The sequence below is a fragment of the Myotis yumanensis genome, unplaced genomic scaffold (genome assembly GCF_028538775.1).
Source record: "Myotis yumanensis isolate MYYU_CA2020_CCGP unplaced genomic scaffold, mMyoYum1.0.hap1 SCAF_17, whole genome shotgun sequence".
NCBI lineage: Eukaryota > Metazoa > Chordata > Mammalia > Chiroptera > Vespertilionidae > Myotis > Myotis yumanensis.
Window position 1 is genome coordinate 18,057,498 of NW_027223768.1, and position 22,980 is coordinate 18,080,477.

At 36.9% G+C, this 22,980-nt stretch overlaps 1 protein-coding gene across 9 annotated transcripts in view; it reads left to right on the forward strand.

Moving 5' to 3' along the window:
* SUCO (SUN domain containing ossification factor) overlaps nt 1-22,980 on the forward strand; it is a 53,521-nt gene extending 30,541 nt beyond the window's left edge. For 5 of the 9 annotated variants that reach the window (XM_070397343.1, XM_070397346.1, XM_070397345.1 and 2 more), the window contains 9 exons: nt 4,429-4,497; nt 5,233-5,323; nt 8,018-9,178; nt 11,778-11,865; nt 12,381-12,485; nt 14,185-14,339; nt 14,606-14,697; nt 19,451-19,506; nt 20,997-22,980. In XM_070397343.1, the coding sequence (XP_070253444.1) occupies nt 4,429-4,497; nt 5,233-5,323; nt 8,018-9,178; nt 11,778-11,865; nt 12,381-12,485; nt 14,185-14,339; nt 14,606-14,697; nt 19,451-19,506; nt 20,997-21,440 (2,261 nt within the window). In that variant the 3' untranslated portion in view covers nt 21,441-22,980. Of the gene's footprint in view, nt 1-4,428; nt 4,498-5,232; nt 5,324-8,017; nt 9,179-11,777; nt 11,866-12,380; nt 12,486-14,184; nt 14,340-14,605; nt 14,698-14,958; nt 15,050-19,450; nt 19,507-20,996 lie in introns of those variants that run through there. The other 4 variants (XR_011468741.1, XR_011468742.1, XM_070397344.1 and 1 more) reach the window with 4 other exon arrangements.

A 22,980-nucleotide genomic window follows, 5' to 3' on the forward strand; every position in this document is an offset into this window, starting at 1 on the left:
ATCATTATTTTATAGAGTCAGAAAATAGTCCCAGATAAAAGTTCTCTAATTTTTTTGAAGGTTACTGGAAAGGAGGAAGCCTCTTAGGGAAATAATGCCTTAACTGTAATTTTAGATAAAGAAAAACTCATTGATATTCTTGGTTTCTTTTTCTACCTTCATACAGGATTAACGCATAGATACCACTAAAACCTAGTTATAGTTTAGTAGGGGTATTTCCCTATTTGTAGTTACTATCCTCACCAGTGTATTGGGTTAATTAATTAGGTATAGAATCTGCTTTAGATCCTACTTTTTGGATTTTTCTCTTTGAAGGTGTATTTCCTGTTAACACATCATTTATTTTTCTTTTTATGGCTCTTGAAGGGCAGTCCATTTATCTTCCAGTGATCTAGGTGTTGGCAGAATTTGTATAGTGAGACTAGGTGGGTGAGAGGATGTCAGCTGAGCCTAAGCATAGAAAAAGGGGTTTTAAAAGATCTCCATCTCTAAAAGATCTCCATCTCTTGAAGTTTCAGAACGAGAGAGGCAGTGGGAGCTGAATTATCATAAGGCTGGTAGGTGTGACCTAACACTGCTGCCTTCTATGCCTGTGTCCTAGTTTTCTCTGAAGAGTCTGGGACAGTTTTTGCGTCTGAGCTAAGTACCGCCTCCAAGATGGTGTAACTTTAAGGAATAAATAACAGAGAGGAATCAGGTCAAAGAGCTAGTCTCTGACACTGGAATGTCCAAGTTTGACTACAATCATCACCACATTCTAAATTAGCTCAATTGGCCGATTTTGAACCTACTTTATTGCTGGTATTTACGTAGCATCTCCTAAACAATTCTATGTCTTTAATCTTCATAGAAACTCCTTTTTCCTTTTGCTATTGAGCTGTTAGTAGCCATAGGGAATATATGTCACCAGAGTGTATTGCTTCTGATGGGACTTGGTTATCAAAAAGCATGCATCCTGCATATTTAGAAATTCTTGATATTATATAATTTACTTATGCCGAAAAGGAAGAAATTACTTAGAACGGGGTTCTTGGCTCTGTGTGAATGTGTGTGCCAGTTCTGGCAATTCTTCACCTGATGCTTTCGATTACATTCTTGAACCAGAACATTTACATATTTTACATCAATAAGAATTTTTCATATCACTCTGCTCTCTTTGTGCGTTGTCCCGTGGATTTTCCAGACCACTCTCTATGTTGATGTTCTTGCAAGTCTGCCTTTACTCCTCAGTATGGTCTGCCTTTTGTTAGAATGGCAGCTTTGCTGAAGGCCAGGTTTCTGTGTATTTGTTTAAGACAAAGTATAGTTTTTTTTTGTTTTTAAAATTTTTATTTTAAAAATATATTTTATTGACTTTTTTACAGAGAGGAAGGGAGAGGGATAGAGAGTTAGAAACATCGATGAGAGAGAAACATCGATCAGCTGCCTCCTGCACATCTCCCACTGGGGATGTGCCCACAACCAAGGTACATGTCCTTGACCAGAATCGAACCCGGGACCCTTCAGTCCGCAGGCCGACGCTCTATCCACTGAGCCAAACTGGTTAGGGCCAAAGTAGAGTTTTTGTTAAAAGTCAAAGTATTTTTTTATGATTGTATATATTTAAAGTTCTAGAAGGAAGAGAGAGTGAAGCACGCTGTAAAGGTGGATTAATGCAAGAAGTAGACTTTTTGTTGGTTTGTCTTGTTCTGTTGTAGCATAGGTCGTCTGTTTTCTGTGTCAAAAAGAGCAGTTGCTATGCTGGACACTGAGTACAACATACTGATATTTGGTTCCTAGGAGGATTTAATTCTTAAAGGGAAGATATGGGATGAATAGTTGCCCAACTCAAGATAAGGGGGTTAGCTAATCCAGGAGGAATTAGGGAGAGGTATCTAACTTGGCACTATCTTTCAGATTATTACCTTTGCCTATACTGAAGGCTTTTTAGTCGCCTCATGACCATCATGGCAGGCTGTCATGTGTTTAGGTCCAGATTGAGAAGGGTCAGAGTAGAATATTCACAAAGCTGCTTTCTCTTGAAAGCAAAAAATAAAAAGACTACATTTGGCAGTGTTCCCTGAACATAGCAAAACCAGTTCTTGTAGGTTAGCTGGGTTGAGAAAGTATAAATTTGCTAAATTTTGCTTCTGTTAACTTAAGTGGCCCCTGAAATGATGATAAATAATATTTTAAAGTGATGGATAGTATAAATCTTCTTTACTGTATGTGCTAGCATTAAAATTTAGCTTAAAATATGCTCTAAAGCTACTTTCTTTGTACAGATTAATAGACATGTTCTTTTCTTAAATTGTATATAGTAAAAGGGTAATAATGCAAACTGACCAAACGGCAGAACGACCGGTTGCTATGACGCACACTGACCACCAGGGGGCAGATGCTCAATGCAGAGCTGTCCCCTGGTGGTCAGTGCATTCCCACATGGGGAGCGTCGCGGGAGCCACTAAGCTGTCAGTCGGACATCCCCTGAAGGCTCCCGAGTGCCGGGCTGAGGGACACCCCCCTCCCGCCAGTGCACAAATGTTGTGTACCTGGCTTCTAGTTCTTTGATGATAAGTGCCAAAAAATTTGAATTGCTCTTTGAAGCACAAGGGACTAGAGCAGGGGTCCTCAAACTACGGCCCACGGGCCACATGCAAATACAAATATTGTATTTGTTCCCCTTTTGTTTTTTTACTTCAAAATAAGATATGTGCAGTGTGCATAGGAATTTGTTCATAGTTTTTTTTAAACTATAGTCCGGCCCTCCAACGGTCTGAGGGACAGTGAACTGGCCCCCTGTTTAAAAAGTTTGAGGACCCCTGGAGTAGAGCATAGACTTGATTCCAGCATTGACTGAGCTGCAGCCAGCAGGCTAAGTAGAAGAGCCCATACTGCTATTGCACTATTGGTTGACATTAAAAGTGGGTTTATGAGGAAATAACAGTTTCCATTGCTACTTCATCTTCGTTTGTGAGGATATATGGAGTTTTCCTGTTTTTATCTCATGCTGAGGCATCTCCTTAGTCCTCAGAACTAAGGCTGCTTCTCTGTTTACCAGTTTGCCAGGCCAACGGACAAGGTTGACCTATATAATCTTAGATATTCAGAAAGAAAATACAAAGCTTTTGTGTGTCATACTAATAATGATTGGAAACAGTAGCCCTGCTTTGTTGTCTTTCAGACTGTAGAATCATATTTATGTAAAGATCAAAGTTCTACTGGTTATAATTTTTGAAGCAGTCTAAAGTAGTAGTCCCACTACTTCTCCTACCATAAAGCACACATTTAACAGGATCAACTCCAGGCGACAGTTCCCAGCCTTCTTGCGTGGCTAGCTTTTCCTCCTACATCCTTTCCAACTCTTCACATCTGTGGTTTTCATGGAAAGAGTGATGAAAGCCCCGTGGATCTCTCTAGGAATCCTAAGGAGACTAAGATGGAAATACTGCTGAGGCTTAATATGTAGCCCATGCCAGATCTTAGTATTTTAATAGGAAAAATACCTGATACTGATGAGTTACTTTCTAGTGGCATGTCAGAGGTTAGATTGGGGATGGAAGTTAATGTCCCTGGAAGTTCCATCATATGATGGAAGGAAGCCAGCTCTTTGTTGAGTTCTACTGTTTTGTGCTCCTCCCATACCTTCAGTTATTTAAATAGATATGAAGGTTGGCACCACTGTACTCGTTATTCAAACATCCTCTTTGGAAAGAGGCAGGCAGAATTAGCAAATATGTAGATTGCTCTATGTCCAACACTTGCAGTTTTATGACTTTTATTAAATCTGCCTATGCTCATACTCTCCAGTTCACAAAAGAATTTGTGTGATTACTGTCCATAAAACATTGTCAAAAGTTATCAAAGAAAATTGATTATATGCAGTATTAGTTTGGGGTTTAATCACATTATCAGTAGATAGTTTATGTTTATAGTTGAAAATAAAATCTTTCTGTTGCCCTTTGGATAATAATCTTTTCATTTTGTTTATTTTTACCTATGATAATCAGCTGTTTAGGAAAATCTTGTTTCCTTGGGCTTTTTGGTTTTTGTTTTAAACTGTAGAATGTTCTTAAAGAAAAACAGGCTTTTCTGTAAAATACAAATTTGGTTGTCACATTTCTTCCCTGTCTGTATGTTGAATTAAATTTGAATTTCGTAAGGCTGAAGACAGTGTTTTGGTAAAAAGTTTGGGGAAGTTTCTTTTTTTTTTTAAAGTATAGTTAACTTTTAAATTCCTTCTGAACATAACAATTCAGATTTATGCTTTATACTTTTTGGCTGAAATTTGTGTCCTATATTGGACTTACATAGTAAGGTGAATAAAAAAGTAATTAGTCCAAAAAATGCAAAAAGACCATTATAAATGGTTCTTTGATGATCTGATATTAAGTCATATGAGAATATTTAGGTGTATTGGTATTTCTTTCTGATTGAATTTTGTTTTAGATGCCATTCTAAATATGGTGAATATTGCCGCTAATATTCTTGGAGCAAAAACTGAAGACCTGACAGAAGGTACCTAATACTTTTATGGGTCTTTTAAAATATCTGATACTTGAGGGAAAATTAGTTAATAAGCCAAGCAGTTTGATTTTTTCATTTAGAGATACAGAAGTGATCCAAAGGAACCTACCAGTCTTCTGTTATTCATTGTTTATTTCAGTTGCACAAATTCTCTTTTATAATAGGATCCTGTCTTTATAAAATTCATAAATTTGTTTTTTGACTCTTCCCTACTATAGAAGTAAAATGATCTTATCTCTTTCCTGAGGTTTTGGTGCCCTAATGGTACTTCACGTATGCTTTATTTAGCAAATAGCTACTCAATTTAGAAAGCAGTCTCCCCTCTCCCTTACAGAATGCCAAATAAGAGTGTTATTAACAAGGAGAAGTAATCTTGCCATTTAAAAACAACAGCTTAGTTCTAAGTACAAACTTAAAACGACCCATTTATTTCTTTTCATTCTCTTTAGAAACTCTTTCAGGTGTCTAGAAGGCATACAGAAGTTGCTCATCCTACTTGCTTTAGTGACCTGAGAAGCTGAGAAAGAATACACATTATTTGTGGTTGTGACTTGTGCAATCATTTCTTTCTAAAAGAACATGGATGAAAATAGTCTGCAGTAGCAATCCTATTTGACTTTTTTCTTCTATCCTGAGAAATTAAAGATCTTTATTTGTTATAGTGAAATATTTTCTTGGTATAGCTTTTAAAAATTAAACTCAACATGGGCATCTTTCTTACAATAGGAAATAAAAGTATATCTGAGAACGCCACTGCTGCAGCTGCACCCAAAATGCCTGAATCAGCTCCTGTTTCAGCTCCTGTTCCTTCACCTGAGTAAGTTACATCGTGATATTTGAGTTCTCTTAAAATGGAGAACCAAGTCTATTAGTATATAAAAAGTACTTGTGATTTGTGAGTGAAATGATTATTATCTATAGAAACCTTCAAATCCTGGGGCAGACATGCTACAGCAACTTAAAACATCTTTGAGTTGCTTTTGGGTACTAGGAATACACTTCACTCCAGACCAACTATTTGTTGTTTTGGTATTATGTATTACTTTTATTATTCACAATACCGAATTTTTTCCTTATTGCAAATAATTGACATAACTCTCCAACATCAGTTTGAAGATAAATTTCAAAGACCTGTTTTTATTAAGTTCAAATTTAAAAGCATTGATTAAATATCTGTGCTATGTCTAGAAAACTATGAAGGGTACCTGGAATACGCAGAGCAGTGACTCCTAATATGTGTTTGTCACACAGCAAACTTACAGTGTTCACTTTCTCAAATCGAATGATACAGGTCTTTTCCAGGTTGCAGTGGGGCACTTTGGACAGTGATGTATGTAATTAACATGTATGTATGTAACATATAGAATATTCTCTTTATTTATTTTTTGGTCTTTTTTTTTCTTACCAGAGATGATTAAAGTGTTTGGCACCTCTACTTCTTATCTATAACAGATAAGCTCATAATGACTTGGTTAATTGGGTGTAGTTATCATAAATTTAATTTATGTATATTTCATTGGATATACTCCCCGTAAAACTTTGAAAGGCCCTTTCCCTCCCCCAGAGATACTCTATTTAAAAGTATAAGATATTTGAACATGAAACAGTTCAAGGTATATATGTAATGACGCAGGCAGTGGGTATGCTTGGAGCTGTAATTCCTAAGTACTGTATAGTTCAAAAATGAGATTTTCGTGCTTTGAAGGGCATGTGAAAAATTTGTATTTTCCTGTGTTAATTTTTTTTTTTTTTTTTTAAATCCTTACACAGGATATTTTCCCATTGATTTTTAGAGAGAAGGAAAGACAAAGAGAGAAACACATCAATTGGTTACCTCCTGCATGGGTCCCAACCAGGGCCCGGGCCTGGGAGGAGCCTGCAACCGAAGTACTTGCCCTTTACTGGAATCAAACTCAGGACTCTTTGGTCCACAGTCTGACACTCTATCCACTGAGCCAAACCGGCTTGGACCCTGTGTTAACTCTGAAAGGGACTAAAGATATTTAAAGAAAATACCCTATTATGTGTCATTCCTAGAAGTTCCTAAGAAATCTATTTGGGATAGAGACATTCTTGGTGTTTCTAATTATGTAGAGTTGTGATTGCTAGTCTTGATTTTGTAACTAGTCTTTTTCATTTAAAAAAACATAGTATGTCTTATTTTTCAAAACTAAATGAAACTAATTTCATTTTACATATGTACATACCCACACATATTCATACATGCTCACCCCCATATATACAGGAGTATTTGTTGGAAGATCAGACTACTGTGACATATATTAGAGTTTGGTTTTTAAATACATATTTTTGCATAATTGTTTTATTTCTTTACATAAGTTTTCTTCATGTATGTTGTCTTAATTTTTTTTTATGATTATGTGACAATAATCTGAAGAAAATAATGAAAATAAAAAGAATCCATGATAGGGTGTCATGATTAAAGTTATTATGAAAAGATGACTTTTATTTTCCCAAGTTTTAAGTAAAGCTCTGAATAGGGTGTACATAGATGGTATATATAACTTAATTTTTACCAAATTAATTCCATTTAATTTTTCTCCCCCTCCTTCTTCAGACATTGTCCTATTTTACTGTCATAATTTCTTTGGTAGATAATAAATGATATACCACCTGCATGTGTAAGAAATGTTATTAGTGTATCTAGTATCTATATCATCTATTTAGAGAAGCAGAGCCTACGTATGGTTTAGTTCTGGTCCATTTACTGTTTTACTGTCAATAAAATAAAAGTATAGCTTTTAGATATTATTTTATTCCTATCTTTGCTATTGGGATATGAGTCTTTATTCGAAGACATTTCCTGGCATTTTTAGTAATTTTTTAGAGGAGGAAATTTGTATATGCAGGTTTTTTTTCTTTTTTTATTCAAATTAGTTTATTTTTTCAGATTGCATCTTTTGTGCAATATGGGCCTCGCCCAGAAATGTATTCTCTTTATCTTGGAAAGAACCACAAACATTATAATTTACAACACTGTGTCCACTAGCTTTTTCCCTCATTCTCCCCTGCCCTACACACATACTCCAGAGCTCAAGGATAGGATTGAGTTAGTGGCACTACTAGTTTATTATCAGCTAGGATTTTTACTAAAGTGGTTAAGTATTTGGTTTTACATAACAAAACATTAGCCAGATGGTAATAAGATTATTTTGGGGAAGTGGGGGATATGTTTCTTTTCCCTAAAGCAGATAACTGTGCATGTGTGTAGTGCCACATTGGAATTCCTCAAGCCATCCACAGAAAATACGGTTATTTGAGTCATCTGTCTGGTCACTTGATAAATGGTCTTTCTTTTACCATTTCTGAATAATAATTTGTTTTTATAATGAAAATTATTTGACAGGGAAAAAGTCATCCAAACGAAAAATTGAATTTTATCTGTATTTCTAGCCTTCCTTTTATCTACGTATGATACATTTTCCTTAAACAGAATTTTAACTTTAGATTTGTAATTAAAGTGATTTATAATTATGATATATATTTCTAGGTTTATAAATACTGAAGAACAGAGACATGACACAGAGCCATCATCATCAGATACTCCAAAAGAGAGCCCCATTGTACAGCTAGTTCAAGAGGACGAAGAGGAGGCAAGTCCATCTACAGTGACCCTTCTGGGTAGCGGAGAACAGGAGGATGAATCATCACCCTGGTTTGAAGCAGAGACACAAATATTTTGCAGTGAACTGACTACAATTTGTTGCATTTCTAGTTTTTCAGAATACATATATAAATGGTGCTCACTTAGAGTTGCTCTTTATCGGCAGCGCAGCAGAACTGCTGTGAGTGAAGGAAAAGATGATCTTGTGTCAGCTCAACCATCATTACCACTCCCTGCAGAATCAGTAGATGTTTCAGTATTGCAGCCTCCAGGTGGAGAACTGGACAGTAAGAATAAGGAAAAGGAAGCTGAAACTGTTGTTCTAGGTGACTTAAGTAGTACGCAACAAGGTGATTTGATTAATCACACTGTAGATGTAATTGAACTTGAACCGAGCCGTCCTCAAACTCTTTCTCAGTCTCTTCACTTAGATGTTACTCCAGAAATCAATTCATTATCTAAAATAGAAGTCTCTGAGCCTATTAAATATGAAGCAGGACACACACCATCACAAGTGATTCCCCAGGAGAGTTCTGAGGTTGATAATGCAATAGAAAAGAAGTCAGAGAGTTTTAGCTCTATAGAGAAGCCAACTGTGATGATCTATGAAACTAAACATAGTGAAGTAATAGATAGGACTGTAAAAGAAGACATAAACTCCATGCAAATTATTACAAAGCTATCTGAAACAGTAGTGCCATCGATAAACACAGCTGCCGTGCCAGACAGTGAAGATGGGGAAGCCAAAATGAACATAGCTGATACACCAAAGCAAATGTTGACTCCTATTGTGGAATCTTCTTCCTTACCTGAAGTGAAAGAGGAAGAACAGTCTCCAGAAGATGCCCTTTTAAGAGGGTTACAGAGGACAGCTACAGATTTTTATGCTGAATTGCAAAATTCTACAGATCTAGGATATGCTAATGGAAATCTTGTGCATGGATCAAACCAAAAGGAGTCGGTATTCATGAGACTTAATAATCGTATTAAAGCCTTAGAAGTTAACATGTCTCTCAGTGGTCGCTATCTGGAGGAGCTTAGCCAAAGGTAAGCTTTATTATGAATTAGTATAATCCACTTTGCACAGTGAGTTAAGTAGCGAAATGTGATCTTGACTAGAGGAGAGGATTTAATTATCTCCTGATATAATACTAGTAAGCACCATTTTAGCTGGAGAGAGAAAGTTACTTAGATATTGATCAGTGACTTAAAGGATTTACTTTCTGAGGAGTACTGAGTGACGTAACACCTTGATTATTAGGTTAAATTTGAATTATCTATAATCAGTTTCTTATTTCTTCTATTGCTAAACTTTAGCCATGTTTACTGTTTGATTCCCAGATCAATCATGGGAAAAATTAGTCTGTGGACCTTAAAGCTCTTAGTGGGACTTGACTAGATATCATTAAAAAATTTAAGTGAAGTCTAGAGTGAACTGAACTGGATGATGAGGCAACATTTGCACTCTTTCAACAACTAGGATCCTGATTCTAGTTCTAATCATTTATGTTCTTACGTGCCAGGGGTGTGCCAGTGTGCTGTGCAATAATCCAGACCTTGGCCCAGTTCTCCATATGTTTTTAAACTTGTTTATTACTCTTTTAGCCCTTAAGTGTTCCTGTCCTTAGGGTTTCTCCTCCATCATTTTGTAACTACCTAGGAACTAAGTGTCCAGAGTTTCTGATACACTACTCTTTTCTACTCTTCTTAAAGCAAAATGCTACCAATGAGATGTCACTAAGGTAGTCGTTGTATCCTAAAGAGGTTTTATTCCTAATCCCTACATATAATGTATTGGCACATTGCATGTGTGTGTGCATGTATGCCCACTTAACTATCATGTACCTGCTTTGCCTCTCCCTGTCCCCTCTTGCCCTCTGCCCCCAAAGGAAACCACAGAAATCACTAATCTTGTTTTAAATTGAGGTAATTGACATACAACATTTTATTAGTTTCAGGTGTACAACATAATGATTCAATATTTGTATCGCAAAATGATCACCACAATAAGCCTAGCTAATATCCATTACCACATTTACAAGTTATTTTTTCTTGTGATGAGAACTTTTAAGATCAATACTCTTAGCAAATATACAGCACAGTGTTAACTATAGTCACCATGCTGTACATTACATCCCCATGATTTACTCATTTTACAACTGGAAATGTGTACCTTTTGTCCCACTTTACCCATTTTGCCCACTCCTTACGCCCTGTCTCAGACAACCATCAATCTGTTCTCTGTATCTATGAGTTGGGTGTATTTTTTTCTTCAGTTTTTTTTTAACCAGTATTGTTATCCCACATGTAAGTGAGATCATACAATATTTGGCTTTCTCTGACTTATTTCACATAGCATAATGCCTTCAAGATCCTTCCATGTTATCTCAAATGGCTAGATTTTCTCTTTTTTATGACAATTAATATTCATATTCATGTGTGTGTATCGTTTTTTTATTCATTTATCCATCAGTGCACATACACAAAGGTTGCTTCCATATCTTGGCTATTGTAAATAATGCTGTGTGGGGGTGGGAGGATGCATATATTTTTTTGAGTTAGTGTTTTCATTTTCTTTGGATAAAATAACCCAGAGGTGGAATTGCTGGGCCATATTGTAGTTTTATTTTTAATTTGTTGAGGAACCTCCATAATGTTTTTCATGGTAACTGCATCAATTTACATTCCCAACAACAGTGTGCTGACTTTTCACATCCTCACCAACATGTATTATTTCTTGTCTTTTTTATGATAACTATTCTAACAGGTGTGAAGCGATAATCTTACTGTGATCTTGATTTGTATTTCCCTGATGATTAGGGGTATTGAGCACCATTTCATGTATGTGTGGCCATCTTTATGACTTCTTTGGAAGAATGTCTATTCAAATTCTCTGCCCATTTTTAAGTCAGATTGTCAGGGTTCTTTTTGGTTTGTTTTGTGTGTTTGTTTTTCTATTGAGTTGTGTGAGTTCTTTATATATTTTGGATATTAACCCCTTATCAGATATATGATTTGCAAATATTTCCTCCCATTCCATAGGTTGCCTTTTCATTTTGTTGAGGGTTTCCTTTATGTAGCTATTAATAGCTTTACAGAAGCTTTTTAGTTTGATATAGTCCTACTTGTTTATTTTTGCTTATGTTGCCTGTGTTTTGGTGTCAAACAAAAACATTGCGGAGACCCATGTCAGGGAGCTTACTGCCTGTGTTTTCTTCTAGGAGTTTTATGGTTTCAGGTCTTAGCATTCAAGTTTTTAATTTATTTTGAGTTAATTTTTGTGTATGGTGTAAGATAGTGGTCCAATTTTAGTCTTTTGCATGGGGCTGTATGATTTTCCAAACTCCATTTATAGAAATACTGTCCTTTCCCCATTGTATATTCTTGGTTCCTTTCTCATAAATTAATTGACCATATGTGCAGCTAATAACTCTTATATAGCATGAGGTACATAGACTTGATGCTGAAGTTAGCAGACACTTTTAGTGACCTCTTATTTTACCTATAAAAGTGGTCCTGTATTGCACAGGCCTCAGTAAGTCATTTTTAGAAAAATGGATTTGTCTCAGAAATTAGAAGTGTGCTTCTAGTAATGAATTAATAAATAAAAAATTAAAGCTAATTTAAATCAATTCTTAATCCACAGGTACCGAAAACAAATGGAAGAAATGCAAAAGGCTTTTAATAAAACAATAATAAAACTCCAGAATACTTCAAGAATAGCAGAGGAGCAGGTTAGTCATCTTCATGCTTTATTTACTTTTTTATAATAATTTCCATTTTGTAGACTCTGGCTGGTAAGAAGGATAAGTAATTTTGCTTTTCTTTTTCCCCCTGATAGCTTATGATTAAGCCTGTTAATGTCATTTTAGAAAGTTTATGTAGCTATTAGCATTAACATTTCCTATAGGGAATATTTTCTTGAGCATTACTGATACTGCATTTTAAGATTTGTGTGCGTGTATATGCAGAAGTGCAGTGTGATTGCCGGGGTGGAGGCGATGGGGTGCGGAGGGTTGGGTGGAAGTGGAAGAGGGTATGGGGGGATAAAAGCTGATGGAAAAAAATTAAATTAAATTAATTTTTTTAAAAAGCGTTTATAATATTTATTCATTAGGAGCTTTCCTTATTAATACTTTCCTCCCACTGAGGAACTTAATAGTTTTTCCAGATTATTTTACATGAACTTATAGTTAACGTACAGGAGAAATGCAAAGGCAATTGATACTTATTTCTTCTTTTGTCACAGGATCAGCGGCAAACTGAATCCATCCAGTTGCTGCAGGCCCAGCTGACCAACATGACACAGCTTGTATCAAACTTATCAGCAACAGTAGCAGAATTGAAACGGGAGGTAATTATTGTATTTTAAGACAGTGCATATGTAGAGGTGGTCATAAAAGCACGTGTGTTAAAAACATGGTATCTAGCATTAGCTGGTTTGGCTCAGTGGATAGAGCATCGGCCTGCGGACTGAGGGGTCCTGGGTTCGATTCTGGTTAGGGCACATGCCCGGATTGCTGGCTCGATCCCCAGTAGCGGAAATACGGGAGGCAGTCAATCGATGGTTCTCATCATTAATGTTTCTCTCTCTCCCTCTCCCTTCCTCTCTGAAATTAATAAAAATATGTTAAAAAAAAAACATGGTATCTAAGAACTTTCACCAAACAAAATTGTTATTTATAGAGAACTTTTCAGAAAATAAGAATGTGGCATTTTAAAGTTTTGGAAATATATTAATTATCATAATCTTTTGGAAAACATGGCTTTCATAGTTTAGGTCTTACCTAAAATACAGTTAGTTATAAAACCATTCTTTTATGCCTTTTGTAAACCATTGGTAGTTGCAACACACACTTCATTTTCAGTTCAAAAAGGCTTGAGTTACTTAACAAAGGAAACATTTCATTGATTTAGTAAGTATTTATTGAGCAACCAGTACATGTGAGGCATGAGTTTTACTGTCCCAGGTTGGGGGACACAGCAGTGAATAGTCCCTAGCCTTATAGTAAACATGGGGAGGACAGTGGCATAGAAAATGGTGAGATGTGGGTGTGGGGAGTGGTGGTGATAAGGGCTGCAGCTGTAGCCAGAGCGATGTTGGGAGGCTTACCTGAGGAGGTAGCATTAGAACTGAGCACTCAGGAGGAGTTAGCAGTCAAACAGAGGTTGGGGTCAGAACAAACCTGTTACTAGACGAACTAGAGTAAAGGACTTAGGTTAGAAACTGATTTGTTTAAGTGCAGAAAGAAAGTTGGTGTGACTGGAGCTGAGTGAATGAGAGAAGTGAGTTCAGGATATTGCAGGAGCCCAGTCATGTAGGCCTTTGTAGGCAATTTAAATTTGAATTTTATTCTAATCATTGCAAGTCATTGACAAGTATTACGTAAAGAACTGACCATGGGTCATCTCATTGACAAGACTTTGAGAAAGTCCCCATTTATTGCTCTGTGGAGAGTTATCTCTTGGGGAACAGCAAGAGCAGAAAAGGGAGGAAACTTAGGAGGCTGTGGCAGTGGCCAGGTGAGGGGATGTCGGCTTGGACTAAGATTTTAGATGTGGAGAAGAGTGTGAAGTTTTTGAATTCAAGATGTATTTAAGAGGAGAAAGACAAGCCTTGCTGAAGGATTGGGTATGTGGGGTGAGGAATTGATGATCCCCAGATTTTTGGTTTAGATAACTAGGTGCTTGGTGGTTCAGTTTTATAAGATGGGAAAGACCAGGTAAGAGCACGATTTTTTTTCTCCTCAAGGAGGAGATAGTGCAAATGGAAAGACAAAACAAATGTGACAGAATGTTAACAATTGGGGAAAGGCACAAGTATGTTCATTGAACTACTTTTAAAACTTTTCCATAGGTTAGAAAATTTCAGTGAATTGGGGAAAAAAGGAGAAACATTAAAACATTGTCATGGCAGTACGTTTCAAAGAGCAGACCCTGCATTATGATTATGAAGCAAATTAAGAAAATGTTTAGATTTGTCATTTGAATTTTAAATCCCACTATGATTTTCCTAGTATGATTTTTAAAGTACTACTATTCTCCCTTCTCAGGTTTCAGATCGGCAGAGCTATCTCATCACTTCTTTGGTTCTTTGTGTGGTCTTGGGATTGATGCTTTGTATGCAGCGCTGTCGAAACACCTCTCAATTTGATGGAGATTACAGTTCAAGACTTCCTAAAAGTAATCAGTATCCAAGCCCTAAAAGGTAATGTCAGTATTATATTTCATTTTTTTTTTTTTTACTATTCTTTTTATATTTTTGAGAATTTTGGGTAAATGGATATTGAGTTCATTTCTTAGAGAATGATCCTTAAATTTTTTTACGTGTATTACCAATAACGAGTGTTACCTTAGAGATTATTCTTATGTGGTATGTACAGCTCTCAGTAGCTTCCATCTAGCCCCAACTACAGAATAAATTACATGTAGTGTACTCATTGTGTTCCCTGTTGGTTTTTCTTAATGTGTTAGATGTTTCTCTTCCTATGATGATATGAATTTGAAAAGGAGAACTTCATTTCCACTCATCAGATCCAAGTCCCTACAGTTAACTGGCAAAGAAGGTAGGTGTTTATGGATATGTAATTTGTACATATATATATATGTAAACATGAATCTAGCTTACTTATGGGATAAGTATAACATCAGTGTTGTGTTGGTGACCATCTGCAACAAATAATGGGTATAGTCAAAAGCCACCTATCATTTTCACACTTTATATCTATCTCTGTTCCTGAAAGCCCAGAGGGTGGGAGGGGCTGAGTTTAATGAGCCATTGGTAGCTTTGTTTGCACTTGCTCCTGTTTAGAAGTATTTCTTTTTAGAAAGGGATGTTTGAGACAGTTCATCAGATATGGAAAACCTGAATGTGCTCCCATAGCATCCTGTGCTTATCTGCTTCCTCTTCCTGTACAGGTAGGACTCCTTTTGCCTCTAGTTTAGGACTAAGAGGCAATTCTGAAAAAAATCTGGTCTTTTTCTTTTTTAAAGCTCAGAGTCTATAATAGCATTTCATTTTCATTGGCTAATACTCAATGAATACTTAAATTTCAATGAATAGATGTGTACTGAGTGGCTTTTTTTCTATATTAGTACTTTTTAAAGGTAATGCTTTAATTAGTGCTTACTAAGAGAGTTATCCTTATAGCAATATTAAAATAACCAAACTAATGATGTATTTCAATTAGCAGTGCTTTCTTAATCATTGGCTTCTCTCTTTCTTTAGGATTTAGTAACCAAGCAGCTTATTTCAATTGATTATATTATTCAAGTAATAATTCCTGAGCTTTATTGGTTTGCTATTACCACAAGGGTTTACAGACTTAACCCATTACATGTATGTTTACTTAGGACTAGTAACTTTCTTTCTCCTCCCTCCTTTTTTTATATCTTTTTTTTCTTCTTTTGGCCAATACGTCTGTTTGCATCTGAAAATTTTAATGGAAATATCTCCAGAATTTTTTCATTTTGTAAATCTAAAATTCTACATACATTTCACAGCTCCCTTTCCCCCCCTTCATCCACCCCTGGTAATCACCACTGTGTTTTCTGTTTTTCTGAACTTAACTACTTTAGATACCTCATGTACATGAGATCATATAGTAGTTGTCTTTCTGTGACTGGCTTATTTCACTTAGCACAATGTCCTCAAGGTTCATTCAAGTCATAGCATGTGACAGGATTTCCTTAATTTTTAAGACTGAATAATATTTCCATTATACATATATGCCACATAGTGTTTATTCATCTGTTATTAGGCATTTGGGTTGTTTCCACTCTTGGCTATTGCGAATGTTGTCAGTATGAATTTGAGTGTGCAAAGATCTCTTCAAGACCTTGCTTTCAATTCTTCTGGACATATACCCAGAAGTAGGATTGCTGGATCATATGGTAGTTCTACTTTTTGAGGAATCTTTGTATTGTTTTCCATTTTACAATCCTACCACCACTGTATAGTGGTTTCAGTTTTCTTCATATCCTCATCAACACTTGTCTTCTGTTTTGTTTTGTTTTTATAGTAACTGTCCTAATGGGTATGAGGTAGTATAACTCACTGTGGTTAGATTTCCATTTCTCTGATGATGAGTAATGGAGAGCATCTTTTCATGTGCCTGTTGACTATTTATAAATCATATTCAAACCCTTTTCCCATATTTAAATTGGGCTATTTTTTTGTTGTTTAATTGTAGGAGTTCTTTATATATTCTGGATATTAACCCCTTATCAGATATATGATTTGCAAATACTCACATTTCTTAGGTTGCCTTTTTAATTTATTTTTTAATTTCTCACCTGAGGATATGTCTTTATTGATTTTTTTAGAAAGAGAAGAAGGGGAGGGGGAGAGAAACATCAATGTAAGAGAGAAACATTGATCAGTGGCCTCTCCTATACCTGCCCCCACCGGAGATTGAACCCACAACCTACGTATATGCCTGACTAGGAATCAAACCTGTCATGTACAGGACAATGTCCAACCAACTGAGCCACCTGGCCAGGGCCATAAGTAGACATTTTTCTTTTAAAAAAAATATTTTTAATGATTGCAGAGAGGAAGGGAGAGGGAGAGAGAGATAGAAACATCTATGATGAGAGAGAATCATTTATTGCCTCCTGTACGTACCACACTGGGATCAAGCCTGCAACCCAGGCATGTGCCCTGACCAGGAATCGAACCATGACCTCCTGGTTCATAGGTCGATGCTCAACCACTGAGCCATGCTGGCTGGCCATGTGTAAGTTGACTTTTGACTCTGTTTTGATTGTGTTCCTGATAGACAAAAGTGTTTACGTTTGACATAGTCCCTTTGTCTATTTTTGGTTTTGCTGCCTGTACTTTAGATGTCATATATTCAAGAAATCATTGCCTCCCTTGCCAGTGTGGTTCAGTTGGTTGAGTGTCATCCTATGTACCGAGAGGTCACTGCAGGAGGCAGCCGATTAATGTTTCTCTCTCTCCCTCTCACTTCCTCTCTCTAAAGAAAGCAATAAAAACATTAAATTATTGCCAAGTCCAGTGTCATTTTTTTTTAGAAATGTCATAGTTTTAGGTCATATGTTTAGGTCTTCATCCATTTTGAGTTAATAAGGTGTGAGGTTGTGAGGTAAGGGTCCAATTTCAGTTTTTTGCATATAGATATCCAGTTTTCTCAGCACCATTTATTAAAGAGACTTTCCTTTCCGTGGTGAGTAGCCTTGTCACCTTTGTTGAAGATTATTTGACCATATGTGTGAGGGTTTATTTCTGGGCTTTTAAAAAATTCCATTGCTCTATTTGTCTGTCTTTATGCCAGGTTATTTTGGATTTTCTGGGAATACAGGCATATCTTTTTTAAATTCGTCTTTAAATTTGTCGGGCTTTTTGAATCTCTGAATTGATATCTTTTTATCATACTGGGAAATTCTTAGCTACCCCCCCCCCCCCCCCCCACCAATACTACCTCTGCCTTATTTTAGAATCTCCAATTCATTAAATGTGTTAGTCCTTCCCTCTGTATCCCCTTTGTCTCCTAAACTCCTCTTATCTCCCATCTTTTTGCTTTTTTGTGTGCTATATTTTGGATGATTTCTTCTGATCTGTTTTCCAGGCCATGCCTGTTTATAGTCCACTATTAAATTTATCCATTGACTTTTAAATATCAGTTATTTTCCATTTCTAGGCGTTCTTTTAGTATTTTTAAACATCTAGGTCCTTTTGTTTTATGTTTCTTGAAGATGTTTTCAAACTTGGTTTTTTATTTAAATATATAGTAAGTGTAACTATTTATAGTCTATGTTTGATCATTCTAATATCTTCAAATTTTAAAAATCTAGTCATTAGTTGTCTTTGAATACTCTTGCTCAGGTGCTTTGTAGGTTTGTATGCATGGTTATCCATGTGCTAATCCTTCTTTTTGAAAAGTTATTCATAGGGACAGTTTGAGTGCTAATATGTAGGAGAATTTGTGTTTGCTTTACATTCAGGAAAACTTTACATTCATGGCTCGAGCCTTGTTGGACCGCCAGGTGATGGGGATTTGGACAGTCACTCTATGGGTTCATTCTTTCCCTGAGGGTCTAGTCATTTGGAGTCCCAGCTTACAGTTGGGGAGTCAGAGGGGATGTTACAAACTGCTGCTTTGAGTGGGCCCTGGGGTTTGATTTTTGACGTATTCCCTTATGCTGCCACCAAAACTCAAGTCCACATATTCTTGCATTGGCATATGCTCTCTGGACAAAAATGACTTTTGTGGTCCGCTTGACTTTTTGGATTCCTACTTTTCCTTTGATTTTGGTCTGGGGATTGCTCCCTTATCTTGGCAGCTTTTGAATGCTTTTAGTGATTAAAAAATCCATCATATTTAGTTGCTTTCATTGGAGAGGTTGTTCTGAATAACACTAACACCCACTCCAAAAGTAGACATGTTTTTTGAAAAAACAATTTGAGTGAGAATAGTAAGCTGATAGAAATGACTGTTTGAGGAATGGTTAGTTTTTTTAATATATTTGATGACTTTCTCGATAAACTTCTAGGACATAATGTAAAAATATAATTGGTTGAATCATGTTATTAATAAATTTCTGGCATCTGAAGTTTCTTAGTGAATTTTCTCCTTACAAACTTCTGCCTCTGTCATACCACAGATCCTTTACTCTTAATTGTCTCAAAGGGACTAAAGTCTCATAGCCCCTCTTGTGTATATGTGTTTATCGTGTCCACGTGGGTAGCATAGGGCTGTCTTGAATGTGCTTGAAGTAATGAAATTTTAGAAACCTAAAACTAATATTTCTAATTTACTCACCATGCCAGAGTGATCACTCATTACCCTTTGGTCATTTATATTGCATGTTCAGGCTGTTTTTAGGTTTTGATTATGGTAAATCATAGTAATAAACAATTAGAAAAAAGTCTTAGATCTGGTTTTGTGTATGTGTTCCTCGGACTTTCATACGTGGTTATAGCTGCTTGTTGCACAATGTTGACCCACATTTGTGGCACAGTGTAGAGGTTAGTCTTTTAGGAAAAAAGATGATCTGTAGGTTTGGTATTAGCGTACTGGTGATGTTATTTTCTCAACAGGTAAGGGGGAGGACTGGGCCTAACTGTTGGCCGATAGTCAGCTGGTAAAGACTGAGGGAAGGGGACCAAGCACAAAATAAGAATGGAACCATCTCCCACCTTGCTCCCGCCTTGTTTCTCTTGATTTACTAATTTAAAATGCATAAATATATGGTTAAGTTTCTTTTAGGAAAAATCCCTAAGGGATAATATAGTACTTTATTGTGTTTAATTTTAACCTAACATGCTTTACATGTACTTTTTATTCTTATTTATAGTAGACCCAAATGCTTTGTACATTGTAGAACCCCTCAAGTTCTCTCCAGAAAAAAAGGTAATATTTTGTTTCTTTTTAAGTGTCATGGTTGGCTATGTGGTAGTAGATGAAGAAATAGGTTTGAACGGTTTATTATAACCTTTAAGTAGTACTTAAATTACTCTTCCTTTCCAGTCATGGTAATGATATAAATCAATGTTTACAAGGGTCAGCAGACTACTATCTGTAAGCCATAGCTGGCCTGTGGCATATTTCATATGAATCTGGAGCAGTTTTTAAAAGGTTATTAAAGTAAAAAGGAACATGCTGAGACAAATGTGTGACCTGAAAGCCTAAGATCATTATGTGTGAAAGCTCGCTGATTCCTGGCTGGTAGTCATGGATGGAGGGCCAGTGCATGTCAGGCACAGAGCCTCATTTTTAATGTTATTTATTTATTATTTTTTAAATCCTCACCTGAGGATACTTTTTTTAATTGACTCTAGAGCAGCGGTTCTCAACCTGTGGGTCGTGACCCCTTTGGGGGTCGAACGACCCTTTCACAGGGGTCACCTAAGACCATCGGAAAACACATATATAATTACATACTGTTTTTGTGATTAATCACTATGCTTTAATTATGTTCAATTTGTAACAATGAAAATGCATCCTGCATATCAGATATTTACATTACGATTCATAACAGTAGCAAAATTACAGTTATGAAGTAGCAACGAAAATAATTTTATGGTTGGGGGTCACCACAACATGAACTGTATTAAAGGGTCGCAGCATTAGGAAGGTTGAGAACCACTGCTAGAGAGAGAGTGGAAGGGGCAGAGAGAGAGAGGAACATTGATGTGAGAGAGAAACATCGACCAGTTGCCTCACATATGAGCTCTGACTGAGAATGGAACCCGCAACCTAGGTATGTGCCTGACTGGGAATCAAACCTGCAACATTTTGGTGTACAGGATAACGCTCCAACCAACTGAGCCACCTGGCCAGGGCACAACCTCATTTTATAAGCAGTTTTGTCTTTTGTGACCAATAGGTGGCAAAACTCAGAATAGACTTAGGCTTTTTTGTTTCTAAAGCCTGGGCTTTTTCCATTTTGCCTCTCCAAGTAAGTTGTGCTCATCTTGATTAGAGGAGATTGTAGGTGAAAGAATGTGGGCTTTAGAGTCAGATAGCCTAGGATTCAGTCACAGCTTGGCTACTTACTATGTTATGAGTTGGCAGGGACCCAAAACCAGGGATAAAATCCTCACCTATCAGGGTTGGTGAGTAAAATATACCTGAAAGCAGCTAGTATAATATCTGGTGCATCATAGGTATTCAGATGTGAGTTAGCATCCCCATATCTATATTCAGAGATGGCAGTGAGAGCTTTTACTGAGTGGCATTTACTACGTAGGAAGGTAATGAAGGTATTTACAAAATAGACCATTGTTACTTTTCACCAGGAGGTGGCACTTCTCCTCCATTAGCTCAGTTCGCTAGATGTTTGATGAGGTAGCTAACTATTGAAGGTCTAATTCCTACCCCTTCTTTTATTTGTGTTATAGAAGAAACGCTGCAAGTACAAAACAGAAAAAATTGAGACCATAAAGCCAGCAGACCCATCACACCCTGTAGCCAATGGAGACTTAAAAGGAAGGAAGCCCTTCACGAACCAGAGAGACTTTTCTCATGTGGGAGAAGTGTATCACTCTTCTTACAAGGGTCCTCCCTCGGAAGGGAGCTCGGAAACTTCATCACAGTCAGAAGAGTCTTATTTTTGTGGCATTTCAGCTTGCACGAGTCTGTGCAATGGACAGTCCCAAAAGACAAAAACTGAGAAGAGGGCTTTAAAACGAAGGCGCTCCAAAGTCCAAGACCAAGGGAAGTTGATAAAGACTCTGATACAGACTAAGTCAGGGTCATTGCCGAGCCTGCATGACATCATCAAAGGAAACAAAGAGCTCACCGTGGGGACGTTTGGTGTGACAGCAGTCTCGGGACACATCTAGAATAATCGAACTTTTCATCCTGGAGACTTTCTGTTGTTGTTCTTTGAGGAACAGTCTGTGGTATTTGAAGGGTTGAGGGGAGGGAGGAAATCATAATGGGAAAAGTATTCAGAAATGATGGTTTCTGCCTTTTAAAAGTAGGTGGGATTGTGTTTGTCAGTCTTGGTCAATGCACTGCAGTTCTGCAAGGCTGATGACTTCCCACAAGGACAGTGGTGGAAATTTTCTAAAGACGTTTTTCCACAGATTAATTACTGGTAGTTTGGAAGCCCAGTTCCCTGGGTGGGGTAGGAATGGAAGCCTGAACCTCTTCCTGTAGCTTTGTTCCTATTTCTTGCACCTTCCATATTTATGTGCCTTTTGTCTATTTATAATGCACTGGAAGAGGAGGGAGACTTTTCCTGTCATTTGATTTCTTTGATAACTTTGTTAGTTTTTTTGAAGCTGCAAACACTACAAGGCTTTAAAGTGATCTGCTCCCGGAGCTCAGTAACGTGGGTCAGAAGGCGTGAAGAGCCTGCAGACTTGCCAAGTAGACTTCTGTTTAGCAAACTCACCTGAAACAAGCACTCGCTGGAATTTTTAAGTCTGTTTTTAGGTAAATGGTGATACTGTTAAATGTTGTTTTCATTTAATTTATTCACACTCGTTTTCAGTAGTTATTAACTCAATGAAGAAAACAAAACTACAAGATCTTTTCTTACAAATGACTGGTATTTGCAAAAAATTTTTTATAAATTCACCTTTTAAACATATGTAACCACTGGTAAAGGTTTTCTGTAGCTACATTACATTTTAAACATTCACAGTAAGCACCAGTCCTGCAGACATTCCTTACTACAAATAGAAAATGTGAGCGTTTCTCCATGAGTCCAGGTCCCAGGTGACACAGTCCCTGCCCAGGGATGTTCACAGAACCAGCCAGGGAGTTTGTCGAGCCTGTCAAAATTGGTCAAGTCACAGGGATTGCTAGTCCTCGGTGTTGGCTTTGTATTGGCTACAAATGTGCAGAGGTGTACATGTGTGCTGTCCATGTGTCTGTCTTCATTTTGTCCTTGTATTTCTTTAATTGGCAGAGACTGTATTTGTATGTATTTGTACATTAATGGGTGAAAGTGGAAAGTTTCTTTTTGAAAGGGAGAAAGTTGACCATTTTGTGTTGTCAGACTTAAGTTATAACTTATTGAGCACTTTTTGTAGTAACTGTTTAAACTTGTCTAATACCTTTCTGGGTATTGTTTGTAATGTGACTTATTTAAAGCCTTTTTTGTTTAAGTTGCTGCTTTAGATTAACAGTGTGTTTTAGGTGTTTGACATTTTTTCTCAGTCTGTACTAATTGTACATTAGCCATTCAGAGCACGAGGGTCTGATTGCACAGAAACCCACTGAAAAGCGGTTCAGGGGAAGCAGAGGCAGAGCGAAGCCAAGCACTGCAGCGCCTGGCCCTGTATAGGGCGACGCTCAGTGTGTAACCACGGAGCTGTAGTGCCGTTAGAAACTGTGAATTTCCAAATAAATCTGAACACTTGTCTTTATTAA